We start from the raw sequence: 15,663 nt of genomic DNA, 5'->3' as shown, positions 1-15,663 counted from the left end.
ATAATTTTGAAATTCGGTTCGGTCAACAACTCAGTGAAGAGTTGGATCACTGGATTACTACTTCAACCGGTGGTCAACGAGTTCAATCAATGTGTTTCATATAATAATACAAAAATAATAAAAATTCATCAAATTATTTATATAATAATAATCAAGGTAGAGATCAAAATTTAAAAAAAAATTGCAATTACAATTTGTTCATTGTCTCTATTAGGGACAACACAATTAAAATAAACAGAAATTCTTAAGTCATTGATTAACACAATCTAATAAATATGAACTACCAATTATTCGTAAAACTATGTTCAAATAAACGTAAACTCTTAAATTATTGATTAACACAATTTTGAATAACTATATTTTTATCTCGAGAAGAAATTATGTTTAAGTTATGATTTACATTAATGTCACCTTAAACCTTTTTTAGTCTGTGAAAACGAAATTAATTGTTTTAAGTAAGAAGTGGAGCTTGAGGTTTCATTCTTAATGTCTAGAACCAGAAATCGATAATTTATTTACATAGAATTAAAAATAGACAAACCTAATGGGAACCAAACAACGGGTAAAGGATAATTGAGAAAATGATAAGTGAGAAAAAAATAAGTGTTTTTTTTATAAATATAATAAACTCGTTGGGTTAGCTTGGACGACCAGATTTCAGGTCCAATCGACGAGTTAGTAGAGTTTAACTAGATTTATTGCATTTACGATTTTTTATCAATCCAACCCGGCTTCACAACGGGTTCACCGTGTTTCCGGTCCGGCCGAGTTTCAATATTATGCTTTGGGTGGAATTGTAGTTCAATTGGATAGAGCATTGTCCCCCAAGACAAAACACTTACATAAATAAATAAATTTTTTATAGTCATCTATTAACTTCCCAAACTTTGTATAACTTTAGAAGAGATTATAAACAAAGCATAATGTAGGAATAAACCATTCATAAAGCATAATAAATTAAATATATTTTTTAAACATTTGAATAAATTTTTTATAATTTATAATTTGGTATATATAAATGTATATTTTTTATATAATATATACATATATAAATATATATATATTTTGTAATTAGTGATTGATTAATTTAATTTATTCTTTTTATTATTACTCATTTTAAAAATACATAAATAAATAAATAAATTAAATTATTAACATGTATTTCAAAATAAATAAAAGATAAAAGATAAAAGATAAAAGATAAAGAAATAAATATAAAAAATGAGAGAAAGATAAATAATGAATGAAGAGGAAACTGATATTATATTTTTAGAAGAGATTCATATAAATTTTATCAAATATATAATATTTATATTTACGTGTAAATAACATTCATTTTAAATAAATAAATAAAACTTAAAATGAATAAAAAATCAAACTTTAAGCTTTAATTAGGGCGATTTAAAATCAGAGCTTATAACCCGACTCAGACCGGATTGTTATAACACATTTGTTTCATAAATTAGTTTTCTTTATTTATAAATTTAAACTGATTTTGTAAAAGGATTATAAATTAATATTTATAAATTTAAACTGATCACTAATTTATCCTACCAAGTTGAGAGAAAAAAATACTTATAAAAACTACAATAAAAATAATATTTTCTTTAGATAAAAATATAATTGAAGTTTTATCTGAAATTGATCATTTTTTCATTTCGGGGTAAGGTGGGCCAATAATAGAATCATCTACCTAAATCAGATCTACGATCAGAAATTATATAAATAAGGTTATGAGATTCCTACATTAAAAAATGATATACAAGTACAATCATATTACAAGTGTTGAGTAAGTAAATAAGCTTTGTATGCAAATATATTAATATATTTGGTCTCACTATGCAATATGTATGCTAACATCACTAAGTAAAATCTTGAAAAAATAATAAATAAACTTGTTCAAGCTGATTCCTCCAATAAATTTAAGCAAAATATACAAATTAGATATTCAGGAAACATTCACCAAAAGTGATTAATGTTTGTCCATGTCCTAAAATACAAGACATATCCACATCCTAGGGAAGAGCCACACCACATACTTATCAGTCATCACAATAAACATTCAGTAACAATTTACTTGGTTAAATAACTAGGTCTTCTGGTAACAACAACATGAAGAAACAACCGCAAAAGCCAGCCAGCCAGTCATTGCATAATTACCTAGTATATAGTGCAGCAAAAATTATTATAACTTGTAAAGCTGTCCAATTTTGAAGATAAAGTCATAGGAAAAATGTGAGTAATACAAGTAAAGACAAGTAGATAATGATGGATATGAAGCATAAATTCCAATTGATTTGATAATTCTACTACTATTACTACACAAGCATAAGATATTATTTGTGATTTAATATAAAATAATTTAAATTTTATAATATTTTGGATATTGCTAATGTTTTTTATTCTTTTTTTTTAAAATGGTCATCTAAGGCTTAACACCCTAGATCTTGTGGCCATGAACTTTACTCTCTACCACTGAATATTGCTAATGTTACAATAACAATAATAATAATTAGGAAAACTGAAAAAATTAAAAATTAAGAAAAATATTTTACCTCTTATATTTTGAAGGGTACAAGGTACCAAGTTCATACATCTAACTACAAGAATTAAGAACTTATCTTGAAATCAATAATATTGGGTACTAGAGCTTTATACCAATAATGTTGTACCATCTTCCTTGTACTAGCTTTATACCAATAATGTTGTACCCATTAGATCCACAACAAGGTGTACAAAACTATTCACAACACTACAAAGGAAGACCTAAAGTGGACTCTATCAAATGGGCCCATTTGGAAACACTTTATGAAGCTGGAGGTGGAGTTGAAGTTGAGTTTGAGTTTGGATAAAAAAACATTAGTTAACGTTTTTTAGTCCAAAACGTGTTTCCAAATGAGCCCGATATCTTGCACTATTTAGACAAAAATATTTTACAACAATCCCAGGGTTTCATTAGGAATTAGTAGTACTTGCGCTTCAATTATACAGCCACAGGTTTTCCCACAAGAAAATACTATTGAGCTTAAAAGATTAGGTAATAAATTGAAATAAGAGATGAAGTAGTTAAGATTAATAGAATCAAGAATCATTTACTAGGGGGGGAAGGCAACAATATGAGTTGGCAATTGGAGCAAAGATCAATAATTGCAATTGCCCCTTTTTATCTAAAAGAATCATCAAGCCCCACAAGACCTGGGTGTGTCCTCTTATTTCTCTGCCATTTAACTTAGAAATATTAGGAAGTAATTGAATGTGTCATTTCAACAGCAAAATATTCTGACCATATGAGGGGAGAGTTTTTCATCTCGAATCCTAGATAAGGGAAGTCACAATATTCATGGGTGCTCAACAAAGAGAAATGCCAAAGCAGTCCAATGACGAGTCAAACAAAATTGAGACACAACGTAAAACAAAATCTAGCCTTACCTGAACATGATCAGCTCCTTGGTGAATGAAAAACAACAGAGAATTATCCTGGGGAGCTTTGCCTATCAGAATCTGGGTAAGAAACAAAAAATGGTAAGTAGAAACTTCATTCATATATCAACCTAGGCTTGATATGTTTATAACAAAATGAGAGAGAATATAAGTTGGGAAGGGTATAAAGCTGAATCCTATTGTGAAGATCAACAAGATCTTGGCATACCACTTGAAGATGATTCAGATTCACTGCTACTGCTACTTAATCTACATACTTTCTCCCTCTGTTTTTCTTCATGACCTGGAGATAGAGACAAGACATCCTTTTCACATGCTCCAAAAACAGCAGCATCATACAGTTTAAAAGAAACACGTATACTTAATTTGACATTTTATAAGAACTAGCAATACCTAATTTAGCTACTTCTGACTCCTCTACAAGAATCACTGGAGGCACCTGTAGAAGAGCAACGAGTGCATTAGATAACGACAACCTCAAAATAAAATAAATGAATTGTACTTTGGTTAACTACCATTTTGTGGGCATTCTGCTCCGTTTCTTCTGTAGATTGAATGTAGTGAACATCTTTTCTCTTGTTCTTGCTCAGGCTCTTTTGGTAGTTGTTCACAAACCTTTCAAGCTCCCACAGAGTTTCTGCATCGACACTATCGATATCAACCTCTATCTCATCATCATTATGGCAAAGAGATGGAGCCCTCCTCTTGATAATCTGAACGACATTGTCTAGCTTTTCAGATGGTAAATTTTGCAGATTCGTACTTAGCTTCTCTTTTTCCTCGTATGTCATGTCCCTCTTGTTCATAAATTTGGTCTTAGAAGACTTCTTTGTGGCAGGTTTCATATTCAAATTCTTGAGATTGGATTTGGGATCAATCAGATCCGTAGTTGATTCCGACCTCTCGAGAGTTCTTGTCATTTCAGGAAGAGGTGATTGAAGTGGTGGAGCCGTTCTTGATTTGGATTCAGAGTCAACTGCTGCTAGCATCAATTCTCGCTTGTAATCGGCTTCTATGACAGCCCACTTGTTCTCAAATAACTCTGATAGCTGCACTGCCATTAAATGAACGTCTTGTCCTTTGGGATTGTAGGTCAAAGCATTGTTAAAAGTAAGTCTTACATCCTCAGCAAACTCCCTTGGAGATTTATACCAGTTCGTGTTAAGCCTAGTCTTCACAGTACTTAAATCCATTGGGAACTTAATTATGTCAAAATAATCGGACAAACCTAGATTCTTTGGATCAACTGGCTCATTAAAAACCCAACCATGTTTATGTTTCATTAGTCTATCAAGCAAAGTAACACAGTTCTTAAGTGTGTGATTCGAGAACTTGCCAGATCCAGCTTCATGTGCATTCGTTTTCAATTTCTTCTTGCTCTCTGAGTTTCGATACAATAGGTTGCCCTTCGTCCTCTTTTCTTTTCCGGTATTATCACTAAATCCCTGTTGCAAGGGTCTGGAAGTTTTGGACTCGCTGGGATGATCCAAGGAAGCAACTTCTGAATTAGTTGACTTTGCCCCTAGACTATCAAGAACACTATTTAGCTTGCTATCTTTCCACTCAATCTTCTTCACCCAATTCCTCACCAAATCAAGCTCGCTCTGAAGCTTCCGTCGGAGCTCCCGCTTCTCCTTCTTCGATCTCAACGAAAGACTAATTGTTACATGACTCTCTTGTCTTGGGAACGCCATCATCGGTGCACTTTAAGCTGAGAAATAAATAACAAACCCCAGATCAAGCAATCAATCAACCAACTGATGCTGCAGAAAAATATGTACGCTGGAGAAGCTAGTGTTTGTGAGACAAATGCCGGTTTTCCAACTTCACAACGTGAAATTGATATTTTGGACAACCATATTCAGACCTTCGAATCAATTCTTGCTTTTGAACACTTGATCGGCTTCATTCCGAAGATAAAATGCAGTTCGAGGTGGTTTAAGAAAACTTAAAAAATAGTACCTTTCGGCATTTCCGAGCTGCAACTATGTTTACTAATTGCAGGTTGTAATTGTGGATAAATAAAACCTGGTAGTAAAATCAATGAAACCCTAATCGATTGAATTAGTTTATCAGGGAAGAGAGAATGTGAAATTAGGGTTTACAGGCGCTTGATGAAGATCGAAGATACTTTTATTTTATTTTTTTAAGTGGAATATAATTAAAATATTTAGATACTTATTATTATTTAATTACTTATTTTGTAAAGTATGTGTGATTATCTAATATGAATGAATTTTTATTTTATAAAAAATTAGGAAATATGTGAAAATCTTGACGAATCTTCAATACAAAATAGTTCCAAAATATGTATAATTTAATAAAATTTTATAAAAATGCTATGTAATCAAATTTAAATATTAAAGTTTTTTTAATAAATAAAATTATTTTTTATATTCAAATCTCATTAAAATCGCTTTAATTTAGACAACGTCAGGATAATAATGGAAATTTGTGATTCTTATCACTTTTATATATTTACCTTTCTTATTTTATTTATTTTACTTATTTTATTTTATTTAATTATTAAGTTTTTTTATTAAATATAATTAATTAATAAAATTTAAATATTTTTTAATTTTATTTATTTAATTAAAAATACAAAATATTATTATTTTTATATTATAATTATTTAAAATATATTAAATATTGAAATGTGTACTAATTTAATAAAATATAAATATTTAATATTTTATTATATTAATTATATATTTTTTTTAAAATACTTATAAAAATCAATTTTTTTTTATAAATAAAATTATCTAACAAATAAATAAGATAAGTCTTTAATATATTATATATTAATAATTAGTTAAATTAAATATAATATTTTACTTAATAATATATACGATAACATTGCATAATATTTTTAATAATATTTTTTATTAAAATATTTATTTTATATAAAATTATTATTTTATTTTAATTATTTTATTATAATTTTATTATTAATATTTAATATTTAAAATTAATTATATATCTTTTTAGATTTTTTTTATCTTTTAATTTCTTAATATTAAGTATTTTAACCCTGTTTAGAAAAGAGTACACATCTCATAAAAAAATACACCAAAGTAAATAAAAATATAAAAATAAAAATTCTAATAAAAATAACCAAAGTAAATAAAAATATAAAAATAAAAATTTCAATAGATATTTCCTCCAAATTCAGCACCGCCGTTAGGTCCTCTACCCGTTATTTCGTACCACAAATTAGCACGTGTTATATAACTAGTTGCTCATCCTTTAACTTCGTCAGATGAATGATTACGTCACCACATTAGAAAGGGTGGTACAGGATAATGAGGGTGTAAAAAAACTTGCACGAAGTGTTGGCCAACAAGGGCGATAGCTATTTCTCGGCGCTCTAGGTCTGGAACTGGAGGGGACCTTAATGGCAAATGAGTAAAACAACTATAATTATTCTCACCAAATGTATGCAGTACAAGGTTGTACCTTGATGCTTGCTCATCCTTTAACTTCGTCAGATGAATGATTACGTCACCACATTAGAAAGGGTGGTACAGGATAATGAGGGTGTAAAAAAACTTGCACGAAGTGTTGGCCAACAAGGGCGATAGCTATTTCTCGGCGCTCTAGGTCTGGAACTGGAGGGGACCTTAATGGCAAATGAGTAAAACAACTATAATTATTCTCACCAAATGTATGCAGTACAAGGTTGTACCTTGATGCGATGACAATTCCTAAAGTCATACAGTCCATCTAATGCCTCTCAAGTGTCGGTTGCCAGAAATATTTTAATAAAACTAATAGATTATCTGCCATTTCCCGATCTGGATAAAGTTGATCATATTGACGCTTATTTTGTTGAATCTCCTCCATAAGATCGTATCGTACTTGAATCCAACTTTCTTCACCATACCCGATTAGTGCGGCTATCGCCCTAAATCCATAGTGACCGTTAGGTTCAACGTCAACAATATGAGAAATATAAGACTGCATAACCCTAGGTAATTTCTCAATGTATGTATCACGGATGGGTGAAACGGGAGGGTGATCATGGGTCGATAGAGTATTGCGAACCCCCGACCCCTTCCCACGTCCTCTCTTTCGAGACGTTGCATTCGGTTGAGTGGCCCTAGAACTTGAAGTGGATATATCTACAAAAGAAGGTATGCGACGTCTACTCTGCTCATCTTTTCCTGTAGGTCGACCTCTATGTTCCGTATTGTACTAAGGGGCTCAAACTGTACTTTGAGATGGATCCGCAATATTAAAAAACCGATCTATCATTTGCTCTCGCATTTGTGGATCCATCCCATCTAATATCTCAACAACCTTAGATGTCATGTTGGCTCGTGCTCTGTCGTCATGGTACCCATGACCGTTCATAGACAACCTCCTCCAATGAGCGTTGATACTCTGTATTGGAATTGGAATGGAAAGGAACCGATAATGTGCAAGATCATGCTTGCAAGGCAATCCATATATTATTTTAATTGAATAGTTGCATTTGCCAGCTAGTTGGTGAGATACTTCCTCGGCGCATTTCAGCTCAACATTAATAAACTCCATTGTCTGTAGTGAAATTCGACACCTTACTTGATAAAAAATGTCGTCATGTAAATGTGTATGGCGTGGAATGTTGAGAGATCTCTCGAACGACTTTTGATTTCCCTAAACTGATTTGTTAACATCTTGTGTATTTTTATAAAAGATGTTTCCAGGGATGACATGGTATCTCCCAAATACATTTTAAGTCTCGCATGTGCCCTTCCGCCCTGCAATAGAAAAATGCATTGTGTTTTAATAATGGTTGGAATTTAAATAGTACAATATTTAAAGTTAAAAAGTAACTACACCTTTGACTTGAATTACTCCTAAGGTGCATACATGTATCAATCCATGCTGAAACAAACCGCTCTTTGTAAGAGTGTAACCATGTCTCCCAAAGGTAATTTAGGGCACCCTGGAATCGTCTATACTCCTCGCGCATGACTTTCCACTTATGATGGTAAGACCACTATGTGGATGAATTAATGAGCGAGTGCCATGACGCATTAAACTTGTTCCACTTTAGACCAAGCATAGGCCTACATTTTTTCATTACGCACTGGTTTATGTGCCAAATACATAGGATGTGACGTGTCGTAGGAAAACATATTTCAATGGCATTAATAAGCGCCATATCCCGATCGGAAACAAACACTGATGGCAACGATGTCCCCTTTTCAAGCATCCACTTCTTTAAGGTACCTAATGCCCATGTTAGTTGCTCTTCCCTCTCATTGCTTAGATATGCGAACATAAGCGAGTAAGTTCGCATTGTGGATGTGATACCCACAACCTCCAATAGTGGTGACCGATACTCATTGGTCTTATATGTGGCATCAATGATCAACACGGATGGACAGTTGACAAAAAGTAACAGACTTTTAGGGTGAACCCAAATAATATCCGTGTGATTTCATTGGTGTCTGGATTTGTACGGTAATCATGGAGGTAATTTTTTTAATTAACTGCTCCAAGACATACTAGACTTGATTTAGGTCGTCCCGTTTGGAGGATTTATTTGTAAAAATGGCATTGTAAATGGTTTTGATCCCTGTAGTGTTTGACGGGTCTCTTTGTTTCAATATATTAAGAACTTCACGCGGTGCTATTGGCCATGTAGAGCACAAACTGTCGCTCCATTGGTTTTAACCTAGACGGGTACTCATGACCATACATAGATTCTGCTAATTGATGTTATGGAAACCACATACAACCCTTAAATGCCACATCACAGTATCACACCTTCTGGAGTATTGGTATACCTCTTGAATGGGTATTCACATTTTTTTGTCCCTGTATTCCTTTTAAATGATTGCCCATCAACAAAATACCGTGGCAGTTTGTATTTTCCTCCTCTTTCACACATTAAATGACACTTTTGCAACTTACATTAACATATTTTTTACAACTTACATTAGCAGATTTTTTAATCACTATCACAATACCATTTTCCAAACCAGCTCTCTTCCCAATTTATCGTATCTTCTTTATTTTCAAATAAATAGTAAGAACTTAATTAGTTTCATTGATCTGATATTAGTTTTTATTGTAATTGATATTAATCTTTTCCAAAAATAAATAAGAAATATGCATAAAATAACGATAATAACTAACCTGTTCTGTGGTAAATTCGGGTGTATAATCGCGTAGAGATGCTCTCCCAATAACATTATTCTCAAATTACCAATTATCTGAAAATGGATAGAAATTGTGGTTATTCATTATTATGTTAAAATGTTAAAAGTATATTGGATTATTAGGTGGTGAGTTATCAACTAAAAAACAAATTTTGTTATTTAAATTTGATTTTGTTAATTTATGAAGCGAACTATTATTAAAAAATAAAAATATTATGTTTGACTAATTATTAATATATAATATTGTTAAGTAAAATATTATGATTAAATTAATTATTAATTATTATTTAATAAATAATTTTATTTATAAAAATATTAATAATTATTAATATTATGTTTGACTAATTATTAATATATAATATTATTAATTAAAATTAAAAATAATTATGTTTGAATAATTATTAATATATAATATTATTAATTAAAATATTATGATTAGACTAATTATTAATTATTATTGAATAGATAATTTTTATAAGTATTTTAATATATATATATATATATATTTTAAACAATTATAATATAAAAATAATAATATTTTGTATTTTTAATTAAATAAATAAAATAGAAAAAATATTAAAAATTAATTAATTAATTATATTTAATGATAAAAAATTTAATAATTAAATAAAATAAAATAAGTAAAATAAATAAGAAAGTTAAATATATAAAAATATAAGAATAAATAAGTAATTTTGTAGTTAATTAAGGAGTGAGGTTGGATAAGAAAATGGGAAGGATGAGAAAAGCAATTTAAAGCAATTTGATAAATATATATATATATATATATTATATATATTATTATTATATATATTATTATTATTCTTATGTAATATTTTCATAGGCCCAACCTCCAGGAATAGCCATCACCCACAGCCCAGTAGCCCTAGGCCTATCTTCTTCTTATTCTTCTTCTTTTTCCTTATATCTTTCGATCTTTGTTTTAGTTTTTCAGATTCGCGCCTCTCTTATTCTTCAGAACTTTCAGAACTAGTGCGAGACAATTTTACCTTGCAGTACTATCCGCAGAAAGCCCATCGTCGGAATTCCATCCATTCGATTTCTGTTTCCTTAAGGTATAATATATCCCCCTTTCTTGATCTTTTCAATGAGTCTGTCCCATACGTTGATCACTATTGGACAATTGACTTGATATTTGATCTTTTTAAACACTTTTCTTTTTTGCAAATATATACCATTTTTTTAGGTAGAGTTCTGTTTCAATGAAATCTTGTTTCTTGATAGTTTAATCAACATTATTAGTTGTATATAACTAATGTTTGATCTTTTGTTTGATTTTAAACAGTGAATAATGACCACTTCGGAGAAAGAAATCACAAGGTTTTATAGGGTCAGGAAGACTATTATGCAGATGCTTAGGGATAGGGATTACTTGGTTGAAGATTTTGAGATGCAAATGTCACAGGTCCAGTTTGTACAGAAATATGGAGAGAACATGAAAAGAGAAGACCTTGTTATTAAGAAGAACAAGAGGGATAATAGCTCTGACCAGGTTAATTCTTTATTCTTAATGTTCAATGTCTTGATAAGATTAGAGGAAACATGGCTATAATTTAGAGAATCAGGAGTAAATTGCCAATATAAGTTAGCAACTACGATGGAAGTTGAGACTGATACATGATGGTATGCTATTCTTAACAATCTGATAGTGGTTATTTTAAAGGGTTGGAAATAAAGAATGTGGATGAGAAGATAGATACAAAATCCTTCTAGTTGTTATGTCATGTTGTACATAATAGCCATCAATCTATTTATTATAGAGGTGCTTTGTAAGTTCATTATCCCTTATCGCGTTATACTTTCTAGTTTCAAATGGAGATTTGTAGACACATTGGGTTTAGTAAGATTTGAAGCTTTTCACGCCCTTGAGCTTTAGTTAAGTCTCTTGAAAGTTTAAAATTGAATTTTATAGATAGAATTTTAGGCATACTAAAATATTGCTTGAATGAATGTGCTCCATTTCTAATTTATGGAAGTTTACTAGATTTTTCACACATTTTAGGTCCATCAACGTGGGCACTTTCTTCTTCACATTCCTTCCCTAGTTGTATCACATTTTTTTACTGATTCGTTGCTATTATATGATTGGCAACAGATCTACGTCTTCTTCCTAGATGAGCCGAAGGTTGGTGTAAAATCATTGAAAACTTGCACCAATAGAATGAAAGACGAGAGTGTTTTCAGAGCAATTTTGGTTGTTCAAATACACTTAAATGCTTTTGCAAAAACATGCCTTAGTGAAATATCTTCCAAGTTTCATTTGGAGGTTTTCAAGGTAATATATCATATTATTTTCTTCCCTCTTGAGAAACAATCTCTCTTTTATTCCTGCTAGTTTGATGCTGTCCTCTTATATGTCAGATCATTCATAGTGCTTTTGGTATTAGAAGAAGCAACTTATTTTTCTTCTGAATGTTATGTTTTCGATTATCTATCGACATTTGCAGGAATCTGAGCTGCTGGTCAATGTAACAGAGCATGTTCTAGTTCCCGAGCACCAGCTTCTAACAAATGAGGAGAAGAAGACTTTGCTGGAAAGATACACTGTTAAAGATATACAGGTTAGGTCTATACTTACATTCTTTTTAAAAGGTAGTTTAAGCTTGAACTGTTAACTTGAAAACCGACCAAAAAAAACAACAGTAAAATTACTGGATTAATCAATCAATTTAGTGTTGTTGAAATGCATTTGAAAAGAAAAATTACTGAATTCTAAGTGTTTAAAGGATTTCTTCATGCCCACAACTTTCTAAAGTGCACCCAAGAACAAGGTTTCATTCCGGGCTTTGCTTAAAACTACAAACTTTCTAAAGTGCATTCAATTGTCTTTTGGTTGTTTCTCTAGCTCCCAAGAATTCAGATGACCGATCCAATTGCTAGATATTATGGAATGGAGCGCGGGCAAGTTGTGAAGATTACTCGGACAAGTGAGACTGCTGGAAAATATGTTACCTATCGAATTGTGGTTTGAATTGTCTCCTTATTTTCTTATGGTATAAAGGATAAATTTAGGACTATAGTTAAAAAGTTGTCATATTTAAGACTTTCTTAATTTTATGTCGTTTAAAGAATTCTCGTTACATTATTTAGTTATATTTAGAACTAAACTATCACTAACTCTGATAATTTATTTAATGTTATTGTCAAATATTATTTATATATTTTATTTTTAATTATATTTCTTTTAACGTTAAAAAAAAACAAAACCTAATTTATTTATTACTATTAAACAAACAATAACTTAACCCACGAAATCCTTCGATGGCTCTCCTAATTTCTTCAACGAAATTCTTCCAGTCTTCTCTCTCAACATGACCATAGGCGTTTGTCAGGGTTGAACTCAAAATTTAGCAACCCAAGTTCACTCTCAACATTCAATAATGGAGGGTCTCCATCCATGGCTTACGATGACTCGGAGCCGACAAGACAGTGAAGGTATACATTCACAATCACTTTGAACAATACTAGTACAACTCGTCTTTTTATGGGCTATTGTGATGGGAGAAAGAGAGGAGATTAGAATTTCATTAAAAAAATCTATTCCAACGAACGAACGGAGAGCGATCGGAGCCGGAGGAGCCTCTGGCCGCCGGCTAAGTCGTTTATTTAATAATAATAAATAAATTAAGTTTTGTTTTATGTAATAAAATATAATAAAGAAATAAATGATATATGTCAACGCCACCGGAGAATCCTAAATTTAACTGATTTAGTGGTAGTCTTAAATATGACTAAATAATGTAAAGAGAAATCTTTAAATGATAAAAAATTAGGACAATTATATTCCTAAATTTATCATTTATCTCATTTTCTTATAACATTATTATTGCAAAATAAATGTCTTCATTGACAAACAATTACCTTTAAGAAGAAATATTAAGGCAAATGAAGAAACAATTAATATCAAACGTTGGATCAATTTATAATTTAATTAACCGTTTATTATTTCAAGGCATTCTATTCCACACCATTTCATCCTTAATTAATTTCTCACTCTAGAATCCCAAAAGTTTTTTCTTGTTTTGTGAGTATTTTCGAGTTCTTTGCTCGATATTTTTCGTTGAAACTCAGTGATAGTTCAGGTACGTTGATCAAGTTCGATGAGTAGTGATTTTAGTACAGAATCACTACATTATTCGTTGTACCCTGGGAGACAGCCATATGCGATAAACTCCAGCACAAACGGGAGACGATGAAATTGTTTTAAGGAAAATGTGTTAAGCATATGTCTCGAATCAACCATTTATTCGGTGATATTGTTCTTCATATATTTTATTTATTTCATTTATTTGTAACATCATTTTATATATATTTTCCGTTATTTCAAGACAAGATATCTAACATCTTCTGATCAAGTCTTGGTTTTCCATGCTGCGATGGTCAATTCGCGATTGAAGAACGTTGATCATAACTTGTGCCCTCATCACTTCGACCTTCAAAGTCTCCCTTTCCATTGAAACATTCAGGATCTCATTCTCCAAATTACTGATGAATTTCAGATACCCTGGTGGAACACATTTCTCTAGATTAGATGCATGATGAAAAGGAACCACCATTGCCTCTTCATTATTATTATTCTCTTTTCTCCCAATATTATTATTGGTTCCTCCTCCAAATAACAATGGCAACTCCAAAAATTCAGAAGAATGCATCGTTTTAGCATTATTAGTCCTAGTCAATATGCAAAGATCATGGACGATATTCAAATCTTCTTCTGAACCATTTAAGTTTGGATAGTCATTCTTCGCTCTTTTGTTCCTTTTCCCACCCAACAAAATTGGCTCGGATTTGTGGTTAATTTGAATATATATGTGAGAGTAAATTGATACTTGGGTTGAATTGTGGGTTGACCCGTCCATAAATTTAAAACGGTTAGAAATAAAATTAAATATGATATATGTATGGTTTAAACTTACAACCTAACAAAACAAGTACAACCTTTTAACCAACTAGACTAATAAAACTTTATATTTTAAATTCAACACCAAATTTGATGAACGCGGAAAATTTTAACAATATAAGTTCAACTTTTTAACTAACTAATATATATATATATATATATATAATAATAATAATGATGATGCTTAACTTTTAAAGTGTCCGGATTGAGTTGTGGTTAATTTGAATATATATGTGAGAGTAAATGAATATTTGAGTCGGATTGTGGGTTGATCCGCCCATAAACTTAAAACGGTTAAAAATAAAATAAAATATGCTATAGGTATGGTTCGAACTTGCAACCTAACAAAACAAGTACAACCGTTTAACCAACTAGGCTAATAACACTTTATATTTTAAATTCAACACCAAATTTGATGAATGGGGGACATTTTAATAATATAAGTTCAAATTTGTAACTAACTAATATATATATATATATAATGATGCTTAATTTTTAAAGTGTCCAGATTGCCGAGTCGAGAGCTGTGGTTAATTTGAATATATATGTGAGAGTAAATGGATACTTGAGTCGGATTATCGGTTGAACCACCCATAAACATTTTTACCGTAATATTTTTTTCACGATTTTTTTATATTATTACTCGTGCAAATGCAAGAGATATATGCTAGTTGAACTAGATACTATTAATTGTGAAGACTCCTAATCCATTGTCATTATCTTGTTTTGGTATTGATCCTAAAATTTGTCCTTATTATTAAAGAAAATTCATTTTTGTTGTCTTTAATTTTAATTCTCTCTTCATTGTCTTTTCTTTATGTTGGGAAAGCTTTTTTTAGTTTATATCTTCAATACTAATAAATATGACTGGTTTGGTTAGTTTGTAACGTTATCGTTTAATAAAGTCTAATGATTGCAATGGATTTATTACAAAAAAATAGTTTTCTTAATTTTTTAATGTAGATAAAATAGTTCGCTTTTATCACCCAACAATGATGAAAACTGAAGAAGATATTATTAGTTCAACAAACAACATAGTCTTCTTTTTATGATAAAAAATTGGACAGCTTTAACAGCAAATTTTATGAACACGGGACATTTTAACAATATAAGTTCAATTTTTTAACTAACTAATTTATATATATAATA

General features: G+C 30.6%; 2 protein-coding genes across 2 annotated transcripts; one reads left to right on the top strand and one right to left on the bottom strand.

The window, feature by feature from the left end:
• Positions 1 to 1,883: 1,883 nt before the first annotated feature.
• Positions 1,884 to 5,542, bottom strand: LOC124939823 (transcription factor GTE4-like). Its single transcript, XM_047480273.1, has 6 exons — positions 5,404 to 5,542; positions 3,957 to 5,152; positions 3,835 to 3,880; positions 3,650 to 3,724; positions 3,430 to 3,501; positions 1,884 to 2,160 (listed from the first exon to the last, which is right to left on the bottom strand). Exons 2-5 carry the CDS (start codon positions 5,136 to 5,138, stop codon positions 3,473 to 3,475), a joined length of 1,332 nt encoding a protein of 443 aa, XP_047336229.1. The 5' UTR covers positions 5,139 to 5,152; positions 5,404 to 5,542; the 3' UTR covers positions 1,884 to 2,160; positions 3,430 to 3,472.
• A 4,939-nt stretch (positions 5,543 to 10,481) lies between these two features.
• Positions 10,482 to 12,700, top strand: LOC124940449 (DNA-directed RNA polymerases II and IV subunit 5A-like). The gene is made up of 5 exons (XM_047480970.1): positions 10,482 to 10,669; positions 10,900 to 11,106; positions 11,710 to 11,889; positions 12,062 to 12,175; positions 12,460 to 12,700. Exons 2-5 carry the CDS (start codon positions 10,906 to 10,908, stop codon positions 12,583 to 12,585), a joined length of 621 nt encoding a protein of 206 aa, XP_047336926.1. The 5' UTR covers positions 10,482 to 10,669; positions 10,900 to 10,905; the 3' UTR covers positions 12,586 to 12,700.
• Positions 12,701 to 15,663: the final 2,963 nt, after the last annotated feature.

This window comes from Impatiens glandulifera, chromosome 5, assembly GCF_907164915.1.
Source record: "Impatiens glandulifera chromosome 5, dImpGla2.1, whole genome shotgun sequence".
NCBI lineage: Eukaryota > Viridiplantae > Streptophyta > Magnoliopsida > Ericales > Balsaminaceae > Impatiens > Impatiens glandulifera.
Note: the sequence above shows the minus strand (reverse complement) of the source record. Positions and strands in the feature narration are given on the sequence as shown.

Bases quoted from the DNA above. Each gene is read 5' to 3' on its own strand.
- LOC124939823 (XM_047480273.1), bottom strand. From the start codon at position 5,138: ATGATGGCGTTCCCAAGACAAGAGAGTCATGTAACAATTAGTCTTTCG. The intron at 3,881-3,956 runs GTAGTTAACCAA...GCTCTTCTACAG, and splicing joins AGCAGAATGCCCACAAAATG to GTGCCTCCAGTGATTCTTGT. The intron at 3,725-3,834 runs GTATTGCTAGTT...CTCTATCTCCAG, and splicing joins GTCAGAAGTAGCTAAATTAG to GTCATGAAGAAAAACAGAGG.
- LOC124940449 (XM_047480970.1), top strand. From the start codon at position 10,906: ATGACCACTTCGGAGAAAGAAATCACAAGGTTTTATAGGGTCAGGAAG. The intron at 11,107-11,709 runs GTTAATTCTTTA...GATTGGCAACAG, and splicing joins GGGATAATAGCTCTGACCAG to ATCTACGTCTTCTTCCTAGA. The intron at 11,890-12,061 runs GTAATATATCAT...CGACATTTGCAG, and splicing joins TTCATTTGGAGGTTTTCAAG to GAATCTGAGCTGCTGGTCAA.